The sequence below is a fragment of the Xiphophorus couchianus genome, chromosome 7, assembly GCF_001444195.1.
Source record: "Xiphophorus couchianus chromosome 7, X_couchianus-1.0, whole genome shotgun sequence".
NCBI lineage: Eukaryota > Metazoa > Chordata > Actinopteri > Cyprinodontiformes > Poeciliidae > Xiphophorus > Xiphophorus couchianus.
Genome location: NC_040234.1, coordinates 29752463 through 29774317, shown reverse-complemented (window position 1 = coordinate 29774317; position 21855 = coordinate 29752463). Strand labels below are relative to the sequence as shown.

At 36.7% G+C, this 21855-nt stretch overlaps 1 protein-coding gene across 13 annotated transcripts in view; it reads right to left on the bottom strand.

The window, feature by feature from the left end:
- The window catches only part of stxbp5l (syntaxin binding protein 5L), a 144073-nt gene that overhangs the window by 60031 nt on the left and 62187 nt on the right, over positions 1–21855 (bottom strand). For all 13 annotated transcript variants that reach the window (XM_028022314.1, XM_028022318.1, XM_028022316.1 and 10 more), the window contains exons 4-6: positions 18615–18715; positions 10831–10965; positions 2748–2811 (exon numbers count right to left, since the gene is read on the bottom strand). In XM_028022314.1, coding sequence (XP_027878115.1) covers positions 2748–2811; positions 10831–10965; positions 18615–18715 — 300 coding nt within the window. The remainder of the gene's footprint in view (positions 1–2747; positions 2812–10830; positions 10966–18614; positions 18716–21855) is intronic.

Below are 21855 nucleotides of genomic sequence, written 5' to 3'. Positions count from 1 at the left end.
GGGCAAACTGACACATAAAGAAAAATAAGTAAAACGGAAGCCGATGACAAGACAGACAAAGAAAGCACACAATTCTTTCAACTGCTTGTGGATGATTTAGCAAATGTGTCTGATGTGCAGTGAGTATATATACACAGCAAAGGTAAGGACAAACAGATGACAGCTGTAGGACAATTGACTAACATGGAAAATGTGTTGTTTTAAGCAAACACAGGAAATTACTGTAGCTGAACTGCACAGGAAATACCCCATCTACACAGGAGGGGTGAGTAGAAAAAATTTAAATTTGAAAAGGAAAACAAAAACAGAATAGAAACTCAAAGCCAGCTGCTGGCATTTTGAAAAGAGGATAACACTACAGCGAGACGGAAAACTGAACTGACTACGCAGTAATTTTCTTTCTGCTTAAGTGGAGATTTCATCAGCTGAAAACTCATTATAGGAAAAAAGCATTAGAATCAAATCAGCGTGCCAGAAAGAAACTTACTCTCCACAAAGCAAAGTATTTTTTTGAGTCAGACTTGTCATTTTCAGACATCTATATTCAAGAATAGACATGGGCTGTTACTGCTATGATAGTACACCAAAGTGTTGAAGTTTGTTTCAAAATAGTTACAATTTCCATAATAAAATGCCTATAGTTTAAAGATATTTAACGAGATGCCATTCACGTGGTTGAAAGAGGGCTCCTACACTTTTCTCTTGCTTATAAGAAACATGAATTCACCTGTACAGGAATGATATTCCATCACTCCCATAAAGGTAGAGCAGATCCAAAACTACAGTTTGCAAGCTAGAGGCATGTCTGTAAAGCTGAAGACGTCCAGTTGTCTACCTGAGCAGACAAGCCAACTACTTATCAGATAAACCTGACTAATAAATTAGGATGAGCCTGCGACAACCCAAGAGTTTTTCTATAAAGAACCCAATGACAGCAGGGTGTGACTGTATCTGAGTGTATTCATGGTGTTTATGATTGTCTGCTTTCATCTTCAGACTGCCGGTGTCTGCTGTCTGAAACCTGACAAAATATTTCTAAACACAAGGATTCAACTGCAGTCAGTAACAGAAAAGCATTGCTGTGGCTAAAACAAATTGAGGTCTTAATTTTTACAAGTGTAGCAATGGTGTCTATGACGTATATTAATTGTTATTCTAATCTTGACATAGGGATAAATACAAACAGTAAGTGAATGCAGGTGAATGAGCTGTTTCATGTACTTGAGAAGCGATTCAAATAATAAAATTAATTATCTAAGGACATCCAATAGAGGTAAATCTATCTCAATCACAAGAAATTAATTCACTTTAAGGTGACTAATAAAAACAGAAGGTCATTTTAATAGTTGTACTTTTTGTAACAGATGTTCACTGTAAAATCTGAAGTGCTGTTTTAGCATACCAAAAACAGGTGGGCGAATTCTGCCCTGTTAAAAAAAAAGAGCAAAGAAACATTGTGAACCATAAAGAGACAGAAATTTTATTTTTATATAAAATAGAAGAATAAGAATATTTACTGCCAAATAAATACATGATAGACCAATTCTACAGGAGAGGAAACCATAAATGACTTCTGTTGCTATCTGATGCAATGAAGAAAAATAGGAAAAAGTAGAAATAGCTGTTAATTTTCTATTGTAAATAAAAGGATTTAGATCAAGTCACATATTTATGCTTTAAGTTATTGAGCAAATCCACTGATACTGAAAAACTTTTATTTTAACACATAATTTCCCATTGAGCTATGAATAATTAAGAAGCACCTATGTGAAATTTAAAAATATATTTCTGATCACAATACTTGACCAAATTAAGAATTCAGAATTTATCTTTAAGAATTTGTTTTGATTGTAGGATTTTAATGAAAGATTGCATCTGGGCAAAATTTTTAACCAACACACCTATTGTACAGTTATGGAGTAAATAAGAAGCTCAAACTATCATTCACAATGAAAAAAAAATAAAGCAATCAGATACAGCACAATAAATAATATATTTAAATTTTATATACAAACTAAATTGGATATTTATTATAAAAATCAAATTCCTTAGAGTCCAGCTCAGATACCCGGCCCTACAGAGGTGAGTGTCAGATAAATCACAGCTATGCAACTTGATCGGAGGAGGAAAGAACAGGCAGGCTGATTTTCTTGGTAGAAAACATGATTTCTCTCTAAATCCAATCACCTGCCCAGTGTTTTCTTGGACGTGCCAGCTCTTTTCTAAGCAGTTCACAGCATAATCTGTCCAGATGGTTCTCAGTGACTAACCATCTGGTGAATCGGGTCAAACAGCATGACTATATCTATATATGTGTGTATATATACAGAGAGAGATTTAACTGCAGTGTTATTGTAGTGTGGATACATTTTCTGAATGCAGAAACACCTCGTTAAGTCTGCCTATATCCGAATTATCCTAAGTTTATTGTGGAAATTAATATGCTGAAAACTTTCTGTAAAAACTACTCTGCATGACACTGGAGTCGTCCTTAATTAGGATTGAAATACAAATCTGCTCAAACAGGTAGAGTCACATTCTTTGCACTTCTGTGAGCATAATTCATGAAACAAGAGGAAAAAGAAGACAGCAAACTCAAAAGTCAAAATAAAAGGCATACCAGGGGATGTGGGGCTAAGAGAAGTTTAACAAAGAGTGTAGCAGTGGGAGAAGGAAGGAGCCACCAAGAGTTTGAGTAAAAGAAACCAGGAGATGTTGCCAAGATTTGCTCGAGTCCACCTACTCACCTTGCCTTCGTCCTTTGGGCTGTCACTCAGATGAACTACAGGACCTGGGTGAGTTTTAGTTGACCTAAGATGAGAAGAAAGATGACGTATGAAACACAGAAATGTCCTGTAGTGCTGCAAAACAACATTACAGGAATTATTTTCCCCCCCACAGTCAAGGAATTATGTTTGCATTTTTCCTTTTACCTATACAAGCCAGAGTACAAGTCGTTGCTAGAAATTAGGTAAAACTATTGCTGCTAAAAGCTGTGACATTTATAGGCATTCTCTGAAAAAAAACAAAAGAACAATTACTGATATTTAGAGAGCACCGAGTAAAAATAAAAAGCAGCGAGGGCAGCACATATGCACTTTAAAAGGTGATGTGTTATAACTATAATTTTCTTGTAATAAAAATCCAGCCGACAGCTACATTTAGTAAATTACCCTTTTGTGCAATAACACATGTAATGTGCTTTCCGGAGTGCATTTCTTTTTATTACGTGCCAATGAAAGCTGCACAATGACATGCAATCTAAGAACCATTTACACCTATGTTCTGGTTCCCATTATAATGTCTGAAATACAAAACGGATGCACCAAGTTTTGGTATATATAACCTAATAATAATTGTACTGTTCTATACACTGATCTAAATTAGGGCACTTTGCATAATTAACTGAACTTACATTGCCTTGCAAGTGTATAAGGAGACTTTTGGCTTTTTCCCATATTGTTACATCACAATCAGATAAATTAGAGTATTTTATTGGGATCTAATGTGAATGACCAATGATTCATCCCTGCTGGGATGAATAAAGTACTTCTATTCTATCCTATTAACAAGCAAGTAGTTGTAAAGTGGAAGGATAGTCGATATTTTACAACAAAAAAACTCAGAGAAAATGGATTGTTGCATGTACGTACAGTATATTCCGCCCTCTTGAGCAGCAAAGAGTTACCTGTATGTATAAAAAGCTAAAGCTAATCTGCAAAATCTCTCAGAAGATTTTGGAGAGAATCAGGAAAGAAACAATGTCACGACTTTAGCTGCATGGCATGTTTAGTATTACTGTCCTGCTGGTAGGTGAACCTCACCCCAGTTAAGTCTCTTTTGTGCAGCATCTAACAGGTTTTCTCCCAGGATTTTTCTTTGTTTAGCTCCATACAAATCCCCATCTACTCTGAGCAGCTTGTCTGTCCCTGCTAAAAAAGCAAACTTATAATACAGCGCCGACACCACCATGTTTCACAGTGCAGATGGCATGTTCAGGGTAGGCTAAAATGTTGGTTTTCCACCAAACAAAGAGCTGTACATGTTAGATGAAGGTCTGTTTTAGTCTTTTCTGAGCAGAGAACCTTTTCACATGTTTTTCATGAGCCCTTCATTGTTTGTGGAAAGCTGCAACTGGGTCTTTTTATAGCCTTTCAACAACGGCTTTTTGCTTATGAATTTTACATAAAGGTGAGATCTTTAAAATGCAAGGCTAATACTTGGTTTACCTGTCAACAAATCTAGCCAGTCTATTGAAACAGGTGCGACTCCTTCAGAGTAACCGACCATTTGGCTTCTTCTTTGATTAATACTAATCAGTGTAGGTGAATGACTATCTCTTACCATAGACCTATTCAATCTTTCTGATGATAGATAGAACAGCTCTATGGATTTGTTCTGCTTTCTCCACAACTTTATCTCAGTTCTATCAGTTATTTAGTCTTCATATTGTTGTTCACCAACAATCTCTGACAAACCTCCCAGGCCTTAAGAGAAAAAAATACTGAGCTTAAATTAAATTAAGTATTTGCTAATGATCCCACTATACAGATGCTCCCCAACAAAAACACATAAATTGAAATACTTACTATATATTGATCTATGCATTTTCATAAAGACTAACTAAAACACTTACCTAACTACCTGCTCACAGATAGACATCCATTAGGGTCAACTGATGATACAAAGTTATCTTAGAGTTTATTTATGAAAAACATTGAAGCAGAGGAAAAATGTTCTCTGTACTTATTGGATTTTCCATGACCATGACTCAGGACTAATGCTTGCTTTTGTGTACAGAAGGCTGTATTCTTTGGATGCTGAAAGCCTTCACACTGAAGAGACGGATATGAGAATTTCAGGTGGGTTGCCAAGAAATTAGTGACTTTGTGATGAAGTTTTTTTCTGACAACTGCCAAGGCCAAGCTTTGAAATCTGTACAAAAGTAAAGCAGCAGATAATAACTCAAAAGATAAAAAAAAAAAAAAAAAGATTACATTTATGAATATAATTGCTGAATATAACTGTATTAAGAGGCTAGACAGCAGGCTAAAAGGTTCAGAATTTCTTTAAAAACATGTTGACTTGGCTCTAATAGACAAGAGTCTTTAATCATGTAGGTGTGTGTGAATCCTGATGTGATCATAGAGTTTTAAATGTAAACATTTAAGGGGAATTTTCTTAATCTAGAGGACCTGAAATAGTCCTCATAGTTTAGTTCCTTTGAGAAGTAACTTTGTTTACTTTGTTTCTGGCTCTGTTTTCATTGCTCTGCATGTTTACCCCCACACCTGCTTCCATTTAGTATCCATCACACCTACCCTTGTTCATCTCCCTTAGTGCATTCATACTGTCACTTCTGTCTCAGCCATGGTGCAGCTGTAAGTGTGAAAACCAATGGGATTTGCTAATTGTTGTGGTCAGCATTCAAACTAATTACTGTAAGTGATACAAGCAAATAACTGACTATGAGAAACACTTCTAAGTCAAAGCATACTGGCCCACTTCATCTGATAGAGTAGACAGAGGCAGTAGACATGCTTTATGACTTTGAGATATTTTTGCTACTCTTCAGTTTTCTAACTGAGCAAGTGTCTGTCATACAGGAACGAAACAAACATCTTTGTAAAAGGTAAACTCTCTGCTGACTTGCAGAGTTTGCTGGCATTGGGACCATTTGAAGAATAAGTGAACAGGTGTTTTTGTTTGTCTTACATATATAACTTAAGCAGTTCAAGGTCCACTAACTGTCCCAGGCAAAACACAGATTTCAGGAGTTGTTCAGGTTGGCAATTTCAGAGTAACAATAACAAACATTAATTTTGCAGGTTTTTTGTTCTTTAAGTCACATCCCTCTGAATGTCTTCCTTTCATTAATTTTTTTTCATTTTTCACCTTGTTTTTCTTAAAATGTTTCTCCCAGGAATTAGTTCATCTGACGCTACCCTGTGGAGCGCTTTGTCAATGGAAGGGGTAATCATAACACAAACTGAAGGGCATGATGTGATAGTAGCTCAACATTGTAGAGAATCATCTGTTCTCCATACTGAGTTCTTGATGTATGAGGTTAAAGAAGAGTCAGTGAGTTGAACCTATGAATTCCATTTATTAATACCAAAACACAGCTGGTCCATTCTGACCTGCCACCTTTAAGAGGTAACAGACAAAATGGCACCCCAGAACAGTTTTCCATTTCCTTTGTAAGCCTGTCTCTAAGCTACACCCCAAAGAGGACGTTCCATAGTTTGTCATCCCTTACCCCTAGCTCTCATTTGCATTTTCTAATATATCATTTCCTTTAGGTTTGGCTTAGCAACTAGCTAACAGAGATAGAAGGAAAACACAAATTATTTATTCTCAACAACATACACAGGAAGGATTTTGCTTCTTTTCCCAGCTAAAGTTTATCACATAAATTAATGAAAACAATTAAATGTTACATAGTGGCTTTGGTTGTCAACACGCATTTAATTTTAGCATGAGACAGTATTGCTAAGCTCCAACATTAATTTGTAATTTCGTTGTTTTGTGAATTTGTTTTCAGAAGTAGAGAGAATCTAAGGCCGCAATATTTCCTCCATGCACCCAAAATTATCTCTAAATTCCCCAAGTTAAATATAATATATATATAGCTAATGAAGCTACTGTATTATAGATTAACTTTAATATATACATATTAAAGTTATTAAAAACGTAACTAATATTAGTTACTTTTTAATTGAGTGTTCTGTGCTATAATTTATTATTTATCAGCTTTTACAAGTTTTATATTATAATCTATTTTGTAATTTAATGGTTATTTCACATTTCGTTTGGTCTTTTTAATGTTTTTGTTTTCACATTTCCATGTTTCGTTTTATTGTGTTGTCATAACCTGTCTAATATTTTACTTTTATGATTTTTGTTTCAAATGTACTTAATTTGGTGATTCCATTTGTGTGAATAGGATGTCAGTATCTTTATAATTCATGCAAAACTCATGTCTTACACTCATTTGAATAAAATGTTCTCCTCAAATAAATTTAAAATAATTTACTGACTGACTTACTGACTGATTCTAAACCACAGAAATGTCCATGTATACTTTTTGACACCTTGTTTAACCAGCCAGCCTTCTGGACTCGTCATACTGTTTAGCCAGAAGCCTTAAATAGAATAAATTAACATACAAATTTAAAATTTTGATTTAATTTCTGGCAATGTATTGTGTAACAACTAAATTTGTCCAGATGGCTTTGTCTAATGAACAGATTACCATATCAGTCCTCCTAAAAGCTTTTAAGAACGCTGCTGGTGTCCCAGTGTCTGTTGAGCAATGGTGTTGCCAAAGAAACCAGCAACTGTTAAACAACGCAGCCTTTTGTGGCCTTGGGAATCAAAAAATGGAAATAAAGCATGCTCCGGCACATGCTGGAAAGTGAGGGGAAAGGACTGTATTTAAATAGATATTGTAAGTATTCAATTATTTTCAAACAAATGTCATGCAAGGACATGTTTATCTCCACCAGGTCCACTGAAACCATGGCAACCAATCATGGATACATGAGGGTAAATAATCACAATGACAGCGGAAAGGGAGCCAGACTGGGCAGGAAATAGTCGGATGCAGACATGTCAAGAACACAATACATTCACACTACCACATATATTTATTTTATATCCCACGTGAGAAGGCTTTGCTTCAGGTTGCCCAAGCATGTGACATATATCTAAAGCATTCAGATTTAGATGCATGAAACGGCTAAAAATAGATTATTTATTTTAGAGGAAAAATCTGTTTGATGGTTGTAGATGTTTTGATTTATTTAGATTGAGAGGGATTTTGTAAAAAGAGTAGTGTTAGACAGTCACTGTGCAGGACGTTGTGGTAGAATAATAACCATTGAACACCACTCAAAACATCACAGAAAAAAATTACAGACATCATACTTTTTCATAAGAAATGATTGACAAAGAAATGTACTTAAATGGAGCACAGTAATGCTGGAGGTGGAAAAAAAATGACCCAGTAGTACGCCCTGGACAGGTCACCAGTCCATGACGGGGCACAACAGACACAGAGGACAAACAACTTTGAAACAACCTTGTCATATGACACTTTTAGAGGTAGCATCTAAACATTTTGAGATAAAAGTAACAACATGAACTACAATACATGTTCATATATTTTGTTTATACATTATTATAAACAAAATATGTTAAAAAAGGTTATGTATTGTTGGAGGGCATAACCACACATCATTTAGCCCTTTATTTGAAGCTTGCAATATTTGCATTAGGGTCTTTTCTTTCTGGAATCTCTTTTTCTGTACTAATGTTGCATTTTACCATGGATAAATTAACAAAGCTGCTCTCAATCATTTATATTTCTGCTAATTATGTCAGAACATGTGTACTTATTCCATTAAGAAATCATGATCACATTATTATCTTGTTTAAGTTCCTTTACACAATATGTTACCTTAAGTCTCCTCGCCTGAAAACATATTAAGAAAGTTTGATCTCAGGAAAGTGTAACTACTACACTGTTCAGATATAATCACAATTTTTGTATATTCATTTAAGGCAATGGTTAAAATTGTGATTGATGACCTTTAAAAACCCAGTCAAGATAATAAACTTTCTATACCCTAAGCCTGACATGAATTGTATTTTATGTGGCATGACCACTTTCTTTCTGTTTATTCACGAAGTTGTTGAAAGCCTATTGTTTGTTTTCACTATCTTTGCAGCACAAAGCTAGACATGCCAGTGTTGATTACACAATGCAAGGCGTAAACACAATTCCACTTATTATTAGGATCTATAACATGTAGCCGAGTGAGCTACTGTGTTCTCCCATTCCTCCTTGCATCTCATTTTTTACATCTCATTTTGGAACGAATTTCCTGGAGATGAAATTGGGCATTAAATATGTTGCAAAGCTATTTGAATTTCAATGAGAGTCAGGTCCTCCCATTTTGGCGCAGCAGTCCCTGTTGAATTGTTGCTATAACAGACTCTTTTCAAGAGTGCACACTTCGGTCTGAATTAAATTAATCCATCTGTGAACGGGTGTTACACAAACAAACACTCAGAGCGCACAGACACACAAAAGTGCGAGTAACATGTGCATGTTACTCACGGTTATTTGAAAAATCTGAACAATTTCTCTCCTGCTCACTAAATGATCCACAGTTGAAAAAGCACAAAGCCCTGGCTCATCCTTATTCATGTTCTGTGGAAACCGTTTCATTACAAACAATGAATTTCCCAAGTCCCTCTGTATACTGATAGGAGAAGAATGATTATCTTCTGGTTATACTTCTCATGAACTCTAGCTTAGAAAGGGACAGAATACGGAGAAATGTAAAATATAGAATAGATTAGTTTATGTTTAATAAAGAGAAAAGGATGCTTCCACTGAGGTGGATGAATGCCCTGCTGCCTCATGAGGAAGAATAAACAAACTAGTGACATTGTCAAATCTGTTGTTCTTTAAAAACCTTGGGGTTTTATTTATTGTTAACATATCCATAATTGTTAAATATGTTTGCATGCCCACAATTGAACAAAGCCTTACTGAGTATTTCGATAGCTGGTGGTTTAAAGGTATTTTTAGTGCAATACAGAGTCTTACAAAAATAAGTAATTGCACACCTTGAACTTTTTCACATGTCATATTACAACCATATACGTATTTTAACTGATTTTTTTTTAAAATAATGCAAAGTTATGCATAATCAAAAAGCAGAAAGATAATGGTTCAAGGTTTTTTAATACATATATGTGAATTAAAAGTAAAATGTATTGTGCTGTACAAATAAACTTGACTCGACTTAATTATGGCCAGGGACAGAAAATCCTGATTGGGACATCCACAACAAACAAGACTTGAACTGTTTGAAAATATATTATTTTTGCTTTGTTTCTTCCATTAGAGATCTACGACACAACAGATTAACAACACTTGCCGTCTAACACCCCAGCCCAACAAACTGATTGGCAGCCTTGCCTCCCACACAAACACATCAGTGTTAAAACTGCTCACTTTAGTTTGGGCTGATGTACAACATGGTTTGGAAAAAGACTTATGACTGACACTGCAGCAGGGTGACTTGTCAGGGTTACACCAGAAGAGTGGCATATAGGTGGGTGAAGCCAAGAGAAAAATGGGTGTACAATGCAACTGAGCACCAGTTGTTTTCTTGTGCTTTTAGTTGTCAATCTGCAGCTTCCTGTTTGTAGGCTGCCAGTCTGCACAGCCCGCCATACACAAACAAAAGTAAATGTCAGAAGAGTAAATCCTTGCATTTTAAGTAACGATGACTCCCAAGATTACTAAATATTATTTTAAGAAAAATATACTTAATAATCAGTGCACTTTATGGTGGTTTGTATATTCATGGCGTACTTATTCTGTGGGTGTTTGAGATATGTAAAGTGAGATGAGTTAGAGAAAAAGGCTAATATTATAAGTGCTATTTTTAATAATTACTTTCATAACCCTGTAACAAATTTTATAACAAAAATACAGAGTGGTCACGTATCTGCCCAGTATGCAGTCACCAGTAACAGCTCCTAATTTTAAAAAGTAATTTTATGTCACAAGATGCTCAGCAACAAATGAGCTAAATTTAAAGGTCTTGAATGGCTGCTTGTGTTTTTCTTTAAAGCCAAAAGCAAAAATATTGTAATTTACAATTAATACTTAGCAACCAACAAACCACCTTAACAATTGCTGTCTGCAGCTCCACAAGTATCATTATCCTAACAATTAAAAAATCTCTACTGACATCATAATAACAATGATCACTGTAAACTGTGGTGTTTGAAATGCTAGATACTTACAGTTCTATGGCCTTGTTCCACATGATAACATATCCAGACAAAATAAAAGACTCAATGTTGACGATGTGTGTGTTTCCACGCTCCGTCCCCACGTACAGCCATTTACTCTGAAAGGGCAGGTGGCAAAAGGTGATCCTGGAGAACAAAGGGTGGGAAATTGACCAAGTATGAGAATATAAGACAGAAGGGTAAAAGTCTGAAAGACAATAACATGACTTACAGTAGTTTTTACTGGTCCAGCTTTATTGGTCTTCATTGTAATTATATCTTTAAGCTCTCACAAAAAAGCTATTTTAACCCATTTCCTTTCAAATATAGACTGAATGAAACAAATCTGCATTTGAAGTGAAATTATCATCATGTGGTAGGGAATGAAAAACAAACAAAAAATCTTAATTGAATGAACCATGAATAAATTAAAATCTGAATTTTCATTATTTTCAAAGTAGATGAAACAATTTTTGAAACCATAAAAAAAATCAATCATGCAATTAAAAATCTGTTTAAAAGAAGTGATTGAGCACATTTTCTACAAAGACCATCTGGGAAAGAACAGTTGAATTCTGTGAAAGTACAAATGCAAAAAGCATAGACTGGTCACACATTAAATAATGCTTCTTCTGCAGGAAACATCTGAAACAATATGAAACAGCCACTAAATTGGCTATGAAGAGGACAAACCAAAGCTAAGCAACAGTTGCTGTAATTGAAATGAAATAGAAGGGAGCCAGTATGTGGACCATTAAGGCAATCAAGGTATTTCTTGTGATTTTAAAATATATTTTGTCTGTACAACATGTTAGCTGATCTGTACTAAATAAACTCAAACTTGAGCTGAAGACTTCTCAATTCACTACTTTAGTCCTGGTGTATGCTACACTGATGCCAGAGTTTGACATTTCCAGCTGAACATCATTAAGCGGTATCTTTCACCTGCCTTTTCAGTGACATTGTGCTGGCTTTTTTTCCCACTCAAATTTCCTGATTTCAGTCAAGGATGCACAATTCTGGAGCTCAAAGCTACAAGCTTGATCAAAGGAAAAAAACAAAAGAAAAAAGTTACAAAACCTTTAGGCCTATTTAATCAAAGAAACAACTACTGAATGAAAGAAAGTTAAACTTAAGCTTAACTTTAAATTTACCTATATCATTCAAACACATCTTATTATGACTCATTTCCACAAGCCAAACCATGAGTCATTCTGTATCAAGGTTTTATTTAGAATACAGGTTTCATTACAAGCTGTTGCTTTTCTTGATATATATGCTGTCACTCCCACTGAGTACTTCTTATGCCATAAAAGCAGTACAGTCTTTCAACATTTATATTTTACATGCACATGGTCCTTTTGGCTTCATCAGATCGTGATCTGCAGCTCTCGCTGGAGCGGTTCGCAGCCGAGTGTGAAGCGGCCAGGATGGGGATCAGTGCCTCCAAATCCGAGGCCATGGTCTTGAGCCGGAAAAGGGTAGAGTGCCTTCTCCGGGTCAGGGGGGGTGTCCTGCCCCAAGTGGAGGAGTTTAAGTATCTCGGGATCTTGTTCACGAATGGGGGAAGAAGGGAGCGGGAGATCGACAGGCGGATTGGCGCAGCGTCTGCTGTCAAGCGGGCGCTGTACCGGTCCGTCGTGGTGAAGAGAGAGCTGAGCCAAAAAGCGAAGCTCTCGATTTACCGGTCGATCTACGTTCCCACCCTCATCTATGGTCATGAGCTTTGGGTCATGACCGAAAGAACGAGATCGCGGATACAAGCGGCCGAAATGGGTTTTCTCCGTAGGGTGGCTGGGCTCTCCCTTAGAGATAGGGTGAGAAGCTCAGCCATCCGGGAGGGACTCAGAGTAGAGCCGCTGCTCCTTCACATCGAGAGGAGCCAGTTGAGGTGGCTTGGGCATCTGGTCAGGATGCCTCCTGGACGCCTCCCTGGTGAGGTGTTCCGGGCACGTCCCACCGGGAGGAGGCCCCGAGGAAGACCCAGGACACGCTGGAGAGACTATGTCTCTCGGCTGGCCTGGGAACGCCTCCGGATTCCCCCGGAAGAGCTGGAAGAAGTGGCCGGGGAGAGGGAAGTCTGGGCCTCCCTTCTGAAGCTGCTACCCCGCGACCCGACCTCGGATAAGCGGAAGAAGATGGATGGATGGATGGATGCACCTCTCTACATGTATTTGTTAAAATTGTGTTACTCTTCATTTCAGAGACACCAACTGCTCCACAAGTAATTTTCTCAAAGAGTTTAGTTTTAGATTTAAAAAGAAATAGACTTTTCACAAATATTTGACAATTTCAATGGATTTAGCTCTTAAAACAATCACTACTGTAGCTACGGCTAAATGGGTGTAGTAATTGTCCTTCTGTAATGTGAACCATCACCCGGCTTTAAGTATTTCTCAGCCTCCAACAGGTTATCTTTCTTCTCTCATCTTCCCTTTGGCTCTCAGCAGCTTATCTGTCCCTATTGAAAGAAGCATCATATTCCAACAACATAATGCTGTCAACATGTTTCACCATGAGGATGGAGTCTGGAAATCTAGGATTTTACAAAGGCCATAACTTTCCTCCCCATGTTTACTTTGACATCACAAAGTATTCATCGCACCATGAACAAGTAAAACATTGGCCTTTGTGGTTACAAAATGAAAAATGTTCAAAAAGTATGAATACTGTTGCAAGGCACAGTCTGTTATAAAGTTCTGCGTGTATCTTACAATATAATTGCCCTCAGTCAGTTATAATGGATCCCAGTGGTCTATTATATTTTGGAAACCTAGAGTAATGGGTTTTGCTTCATGACTTCCATATACATTCTACTGGGATCATAAAAACTCAGACACAGGCCTTTGTTGCCTATATTTTTGATTACTATGTTTAGCAGAACATTATTAAATAGAGATTCTAAAACAGTTATTCTACCAATGAGTAGTATCATCTTCACCATATAAAAAAGATCAGGAGACCATTATACATGTCTATGCTGATTACTTTACAGAAGTGTAGGGGCGGAGTGTGTGTGTGGAAGCAGAAAGGGGGGGATGCTCATTGGGCTTCAGCACAACATCCACTCACCCTGAGAGCAGTCAGATTATTTGATAGAAGACAAATGAGATGGCAGACAATTCAATAAGGATTTTAGGAGCTTAAGGTGATGACAATATCAGAATTGGCAGGAGGGAGCAGAATTTACTTTTACAAAACAGAGGATTAGACAATCTTATGCCTTCTAGAAAATACAAATTTCACATTTACTTTAAAAAGATTTTTCATGGTGTTCTTGAATTATTTTGAGTAATCCTGTTACATAAAAACAAGCCAGAGGGGACACTTCCAAAAGTATCAAGACTTTTAAACTTTACTGTTTCTAAAGTGACAAATAAACAGGAGTTACCTTGGAATGGGAAAATATTCATATTAATAATATTTCTATGGTTCTCACCTTGTCTGTGGGTTCAAGTGAGGCCTTGTTGGCACTGTTCACTACAACCTATAGTTAACCACATAGAACATTAACTCTCCTACAATGTTGTCCTCACTTTGTAACACCTCTTAAATGTTTTATTGTACTAACATAGACATATACACAAAATTTCTGAGAAATCAAACCTGAATTTTGAATATATTTAGTATTACATAATGGTCTGTTTTCCTGTAGTGAGTTCTAATACACTGGTATACCAGAAAATAGACTAAAGGCTGAAGGTTTCATTAACAAAAACTTGAAACATGAAAAAGTGGCAGTTGGTCATTGTAAAGTATTGTGGGAGAGATGTGATGATATATGTCTTCCAACAACTTTTAAAATTTTGTTAATTTTTAGTAAAAAACAAATTGGTGCTATCTTGAAGAAAACTGAAAATAGGCCATCACTGAATCTTTCAATAAGATAATGATCCAAATTATCAAGCCACTCACTTGTGCTGGGAAAAGACACAAAGTAGAGGAACAAGGTACCACAACTGGTGTAATAACAACTAAAGAAGACAGGAACAGAGTGTGGTTAGCTGCCTTTTGACTAGGCTCTGTGAGACCAGTTGAGAAGCAAATACCCTTAATGGAGTAAACAGATGTAGAGATTAAGTGGTTTGGTTGCATCACCCAGGAAATTGGCAACGTTGCCATCTGTTCTGCGTGACTTGTGACAACTGCTAAAGCAATTCCACAAAGACTTACTGTATCATTAACCAACAGACATGTGCCATGATGATGACTACATTAGCTAAAACAGCTCATTTTTGCAGAGAGGAACACAATAGAAACTGTCTGGTGTGTCATGTATTGCAAAAATCAATTTTGTTTGATTGTGCTCAGTTGTGTTTTCTATTTTTTTATTTTTTTTTTGACAGCAGCATGCCAGTCACAGGAGATTGCCAGGCACAAGCTGCTGGCTGACAGTTGTCACAAAACAATTCTTCAGACACTATTGTTTTGGGTCCCAGTAGGGTGTTAGGGTGCTAATTGTCAGAGGTTCTGAGACACAGAGCTAACTGGAAAGGCACTGCTCTGCCTCTAGTGGGTGACTCATGATGCCTTTTCCCTTCTTCTTTTGTCTTAGATGGTGACTCAGTGCACCTCCGCTGTGAGCAAGTGGCTCTGCCTCCTACCATTTTGCACCAGAGCCAGGACAAACACATCTGATTTTCTGGAAATCACTTCAGAAAATATTTACCACTGTATTAGAGAAGGTAGCTTATATGTATTACATATCTACAGAGATGTTCCCTAAAATTTTCCACAAATTAAAGCAGATCTTTGCCATTCATTTTTGCAAAATAGATAAAGTTAATGGATGGAGAATGTCTATGATTCCCACAGATTCTCAATTTGCTTTAAATCTGGACTTGCCATTATCTTCATGGAAGGTTATTCTCTGACCAAGTTTCACATTTTTGCAGCCAATAATATATTTTTCTTAAGGATTGCTGATTATTTGGCTCAAGTCATCTTCCCATAAACTCTGACCTGCTTCCTTGTACTTCCTAAAAAGCCATGCCCTGGTTACCTTTCAAGTAGAGGTGTCATAGTACACACAAATATTGATTACCTCAATTTTAATGTGATGTTTTTTGTAGAACTGAACAAAAAGCATAGACCAAATTATAGGTTTTGCCTTATGGCCTAATAACAGAGATATGCTACCTATTTAGCATTGAAAATGTTTAAAATATATGATGCAATGGCTTGCCATACTTCCACATATTATGCTGTAGCACCAGAAAAAGTTTGTGGACTGCTAATCAAAAACAAGCAGTTGGTACTCAATCTTCTGCATGCCATTATTATCAGTCATTTTTGCATTGCTGTTATTGTTGAGAACTTTAGAAATGTTATTTCTCTACCTGGATAATAAGGGTGAGGCCTTTGATAGATAGTCTAAATTCAGATGGGTAATTTATGTACCATGACGGTTAGGTATGAAAACATGTACCATTGCAACCCTACATTTAAGCACTGTTGGCAAAGTCAGTAATGACTTTGACTCTCAACACAGTCACAGTCTTCAAAAGCATTATGAAAGTGGCATCATGAACTTAAAATGGATGTGTCTATCCATGAGATAGCTACTCAGTGAGAAAGTTGGTTGGCTTTCATAATGAAAAAGTTTCACGCTTTGTTCTCTGTTGACCTATGTGTTCAGGTTGGGAATTTGGTAAAAGTTTTTATCACAAACAAATACGATAAACATTGGAAAAAAAAAACATTGAAAATATTAGTTATTCATTTTCTTTGCTCAATGCTAAGTTTTTGCAGCACATCTTTCTAAAGGTCAGCTATTTTAAAATAATTTCAATCATCAGCAAACCGCTGTTAAAAGTTATTGGATTTTGAGAGCAAATGTCTTTGCTGAAAGAAATTTAACACCCACAGTGACATTGTGACCCTGCACACTGTTAAAAAAAATGCATTCACTGTTCAACAAATTCAGCACCATTTTCATTAAATGTCCTTTCCGCTGACACAAGGACAGAAAGCAGTATTTCAAAGACATCAAAAGGTCTCTGATACTGAAGAAAGTCAGAAAATTGGGAAAAAAAACAACAAAAAAACAACATTAGTGCATAAATGCTGTACTATCTCAAAATGTTATCACCAACATTTTCCTGTATAACTGAGCTGCCTTGTTAGCTTGGTTAAGTAAACATGTTTCATAACCCATTTCATCAGTTCCTTTTTCACCAGATCAAGACTACCCTTATAATCTTTTTGCTGCTTCACCGGTCATCCTCCAACAGTGCTCCTCTGCTGGTACGTCTAAAGCCATTTCCTCACCATCTACAGATTTTCTTCCCCGTTATCCTTCCCCTGTAGGTCTTTATTTTTACTCCTTGTGGTTTTACTGGTTGTGAAAGATGTAGCATAAAATTATCAATCAATTCTGTTTTTCACCTCAGCTTCCTTGGAAAGCATTCCCACTAATTTCACACTTATGTGGCCTATAGGATCAGAGTTGATATGCACCCAAGAAGACCTCTCCAAGACCATCCATGGACTAAACAATAGGTTGAACTTTTTTTATTATTATTATGCAATCCTATTATGATATTGAGGGGACCAGAAAATGCTTACACAAAACAATGAAAACAGCTTGATAATTAGAGGCTGTTATTAAAGATGTTTTGTAGTTTCAAGTGGGTTAATTTTATGTTTGTAGTTGAAAACCTTGGATGATAAAAGATTATGAAAACAGAATTGAGTTAAAGTTTAATAGTGGGAACAGAGACCAGGCTGCTACCGTAAGGTGGAAGCGGAGAGTGCTCACATTAAGCTGCTGTAAATTGACAGACTCATGAAAAGTCAGGGATTAAAACTGGTGCATATTGACTTTCACATGAGAGCATACTTCATTTTCAGAGTGTGAGAAGAGGTTTGACATTTAAATCTTGAAAGACATGTTTGCTTTAGATGCGAGGTGAGCAGGTTTTAGAAACTTCAGCTCAGATGAAGAAAAACCAGTTATTTAAAGACAAACAAAGTAAGTCACAGAAAAAGATTTACTTGTATGCCTTTGTTAAATTTAAATCATAAAAAGGTTTTGATCGTTTTGACTAATCGGTAAGATTCTGCAATGGTTTTGTATTTTAGCATTACATGTGTAACCTTATATCTTGTGTAAAAGTAACACAGCAGCAACATCCTCTCTCTATTACCCTCATGACCCTGAAGAGATATCAGGCATAACAGCATCTGAAATAAACTGTTACAGGAACTTTAGGGCAAAACTTTGCTCCTCTGTAGGAGAAAGCCACTCAGTTCTTTCATACAGCAAAAAAATCCCTGGCAGAACCACTACGTTTACAAAGTTGCACATTTGACCCTTAATAACAAATCAAATTGAAGTCATGCACCACCATGCACAGAATGACCAGGCTGCCATTACCAATATATTTTTTTGTTTGGTTTTTGCTCTACAAGCTCTCCTCCATGAAGGCAGTGTGCAGCACTCAGATAAAAATGGTTTCATGTGGTTCCAGGGTTAAAATGCAAAAACAGCATTGGGGTTTTGTCACTACCATAGCTGTAAGGGCCATATCTCTGATAGAATCAAACCTAAAATCATTAATTTGGCCACAGCAGCAAGACTGGTAGAATAATCTTCTGGTACAGCATGATGGGCACAGACAGGTCAGCTGTGTAATGGGAGTCAGATCAGAAGAAGTCTTTGGCCACTGGACTGAATTATTCAGGCAGGTGCATTCCTTTTTCACAAGTGTAAGGTGTGGAGTGTGTGTTCACTCAGTGTTGGTATCTGCTTGTGCAAATCAGGTGTCTGTCAATCAAGCTGAATTTTTTCGAACCTCTCTCTGTTGAATTTGAGTGAATGCAAGACTGCTGGTCGTCTCTGGCGCAGATTCCACAGGTGTAGTGTGTCATCTGCACAGGCTGTAACCAGCGCCCCCTAAAAAAAAGAAAAGACATTTTAGCAGAAAATGTATGCACAAGCAGAAAAGAAATTTGACTTATGAAAGAATTTGGTTTGCTTGAAGTGAGGTTCTGTTAGTCATTATGAGTAATAATTCCAATAATTGTGGTAGACACAATGCTACTTTGATATAAGTAGAAAAGTGAAGAAATCCTCAAGGTGTAAGGATGTCAGACAGACATGATGTTTAGCCCGGTTTAATGATGTAAGCTAAAACTGGAAATGTTTATATTTATGGGATGCAATGCTATGTCAATAACTACCAGCCATCTAAACATTCACTATTGTTAAATATGTATCCATTTGACTGCTCCAACCCAGGTTGAGTATCTATGCAACCTTGAGTTGGTATCTGATTGTCAGTCTCTTGGGGTTATTTCTGAACAACTCCAAAACCTGTAAAAGTACAGGAATCTAGAATCCAGGGTTCTAGATTTCTAGGGTTCTTACAACTTCTAGATGTGTCTCAGCTTCAACAAACTTGAGTCCAATAATGAGGTCATTAGCAGGACTCTGGAGAACCTGACTGCATATTGAGGAGCTAATTGAGCCATTTGATTTAAGAATGCTGGACCAGGGGCACATCTAAAAGCTGCAGAAAGCCAGACCTCAAGTCTTGGATTTGAGGGTCCCTGTTTGAACTTTGCTTAGCTGACCACCTAATGAAAACTGATGAGACAGATTGATACAGCTGGCAGAGGTAGCCAACATGAATGTTTGTGGCACCATAGAGATTGTGCAGGTGCATACCATATTTTTAGCATTTGGACTGTTTCTAGAAGCATTACAGATCCAGATGGAAATGCAAAAACATGCACAAAGATAAATTTGCATAAACACTAATGATTCACTAAGATTGTGATCTCAAAATGCAATAAAGCTAACAAGAAATAAAAACTAGCGATTACCACAATGAAAAAAAGCAGATTCCCCTTTAATGAAGATTTGTATCACAGTAAATTATCATTTAGAGTTCTTTTCTCAGGTACTAAATATCATATCAGTAAGAAAATTCTGACAGCCTTTAAACCTGGAACTGGAACAGATTTTTACATTTTTTTGGATGTCACTCACAGCTTCAAGCTCCAACCCCATAGTTAAATGGAGCATGGCATGACACCCAGCAGTAACTGTTACTAGCTTAGTGTTGTCCTCTTCTGTTTAAAATTTAGTTTTGCAAAAGTGTTCCACAGAATTTTTCTTTTGAAAGTTTTCAGATGAAACAAAGGAACTGTGCTTCAAGAGCTCATGTTTAGGTTGTTGATGGAAATTAGCTTATATGACAGTTAATTCATTCACACTCATCTTTCAAAACAAACAAACAAAATAAATAAATAAAACTGCTACACTGTGCTAAAAGTACCACTAAGGCAGTGGTTCCCAAAGTGTGAGACACACCCCTTATGGGGGGCGCAGTGCCATTGCAGGGGGGGTTTGGGAAGCATTATGGATGAATGAAAAAAAAACTCAGTTACACAACAGTATTTCACTGTAAAGATGGTTTGTAGTGTGTTCTGTTGGAACCTGAAGTGTGAAATAAACTTCAGTGGAGTTTGAAAACAAAATATGTGTATAGGTTTATGTCTGGTTGAATGTGTGTGTCCAGTTGATTTTTTTTATTTTATTGTAATCCAGGGGGGGGAGCAGAAAATCTTGGGAACCACTGGGAGGGCATAGAAAAGTTCAAAATAATACAGCTAGTATCTCCAGAACATCTAGATTATTGTTTTTCTGACAGATCACAGTTTGTGGTGGCCAACAGTTGTGCAAATGAGAAAACAGTAGCACCACATATGGAACAGTTTCTCCTCAGCCCGCAGAAACAAGATATCCAGCACAACTTTGAGTTCTTTCAGCTACAGGAATACTCAAATGACTTCGCAGTCAGTCACTTTTTAGAGGGAATGAAAAGAATCAGAAGACATATTTGATCTTAAAAGAAAACGTTATCGCCAAGATATGAAGCATGAAGGCAAAAAGCAGAGTCTTCTTTTATTTTTTCATAACTCATCTCTTATCAGCTCCCGGTAGAGAGAATATTTTTTATATTTTTACCCCTAATCTTTTGGGTCTGCATAGTTGCTCAAAGAAACTGAACAAACAGACAAAAACAGCTTGCTTTGTCATTGGTACTCCCCCACAACCTGTAGTTCTGCTTAAATAAATAAGAGTGGTGTCCAAGCTGCTCAGCATAATGGACCGCACTACCTGCCACATCCTTCAACACTGCTACATCAAGAACGTTGGAGGTAATACCATTCTGCATTAATTTCCTTTTCAATTCTACAGAGGGAATACACAATTCAGATTCCTTTTCCTGTTTTTTGCTCTGTAATCATGCATATTATATTTGCAATTACAATAAAATTTCCCTTTGGGCGCTGGCATGGATTTGTTTGACTCCACTGCATTCAAGAGTAAAAAAAAAATTGCAATTAGGCCAGCAAATATTTACAGGATTTGCACTAAGCAAAGAAGTAAAATGACACATCATATTGGAGAAAACATTGGTGTCAGCCCAACATCTGAAGAAAATTGAGATTACAATTGAATTCCCACTGAGGCTGTGCCTGCAGAGCATTGCTGTAAAGACTAGAGCCCAGGGAGAATTAGCTTTAGATTACAAACCTAATCACAGGATTACGGACTGTAATGTTGCATGGACTGCTTCCAACTGATTTCCACATTGGTGACATATCCCACTGATTCTCCAAATCCATTAATTTATGGGAAGCAGAAAAGGAGTTGAACAGTAACTTGTTACAATTGTTTTTAAGAAGATTATTTACACCTATCCTCCAAAAATACTAATGCTACTATAGTACTGAAAGTCTTTCCCTCCTGACTGTTTTTCCTGGTCTATATAATTCTTTCAAAGATTTTTGTGAAATACAGCTACAGCTATAGAAAATAGCCTTCCCTTTTTTCTACAGACAGAATGATTTGGATGCTAGCAAGTTCAGAAAATTAACTTGTTTGTATAACTTTACCTTACCAACAGCTTTCCATTCAAAGTGACTCATTTTCTTTTCTGCATCTCATGTAATTGCTCCCCTGGGGTTGGATTATAGCTGTTCTGCATTGAAGGAATTAGTCATTTCCAATTACGGCAAAAT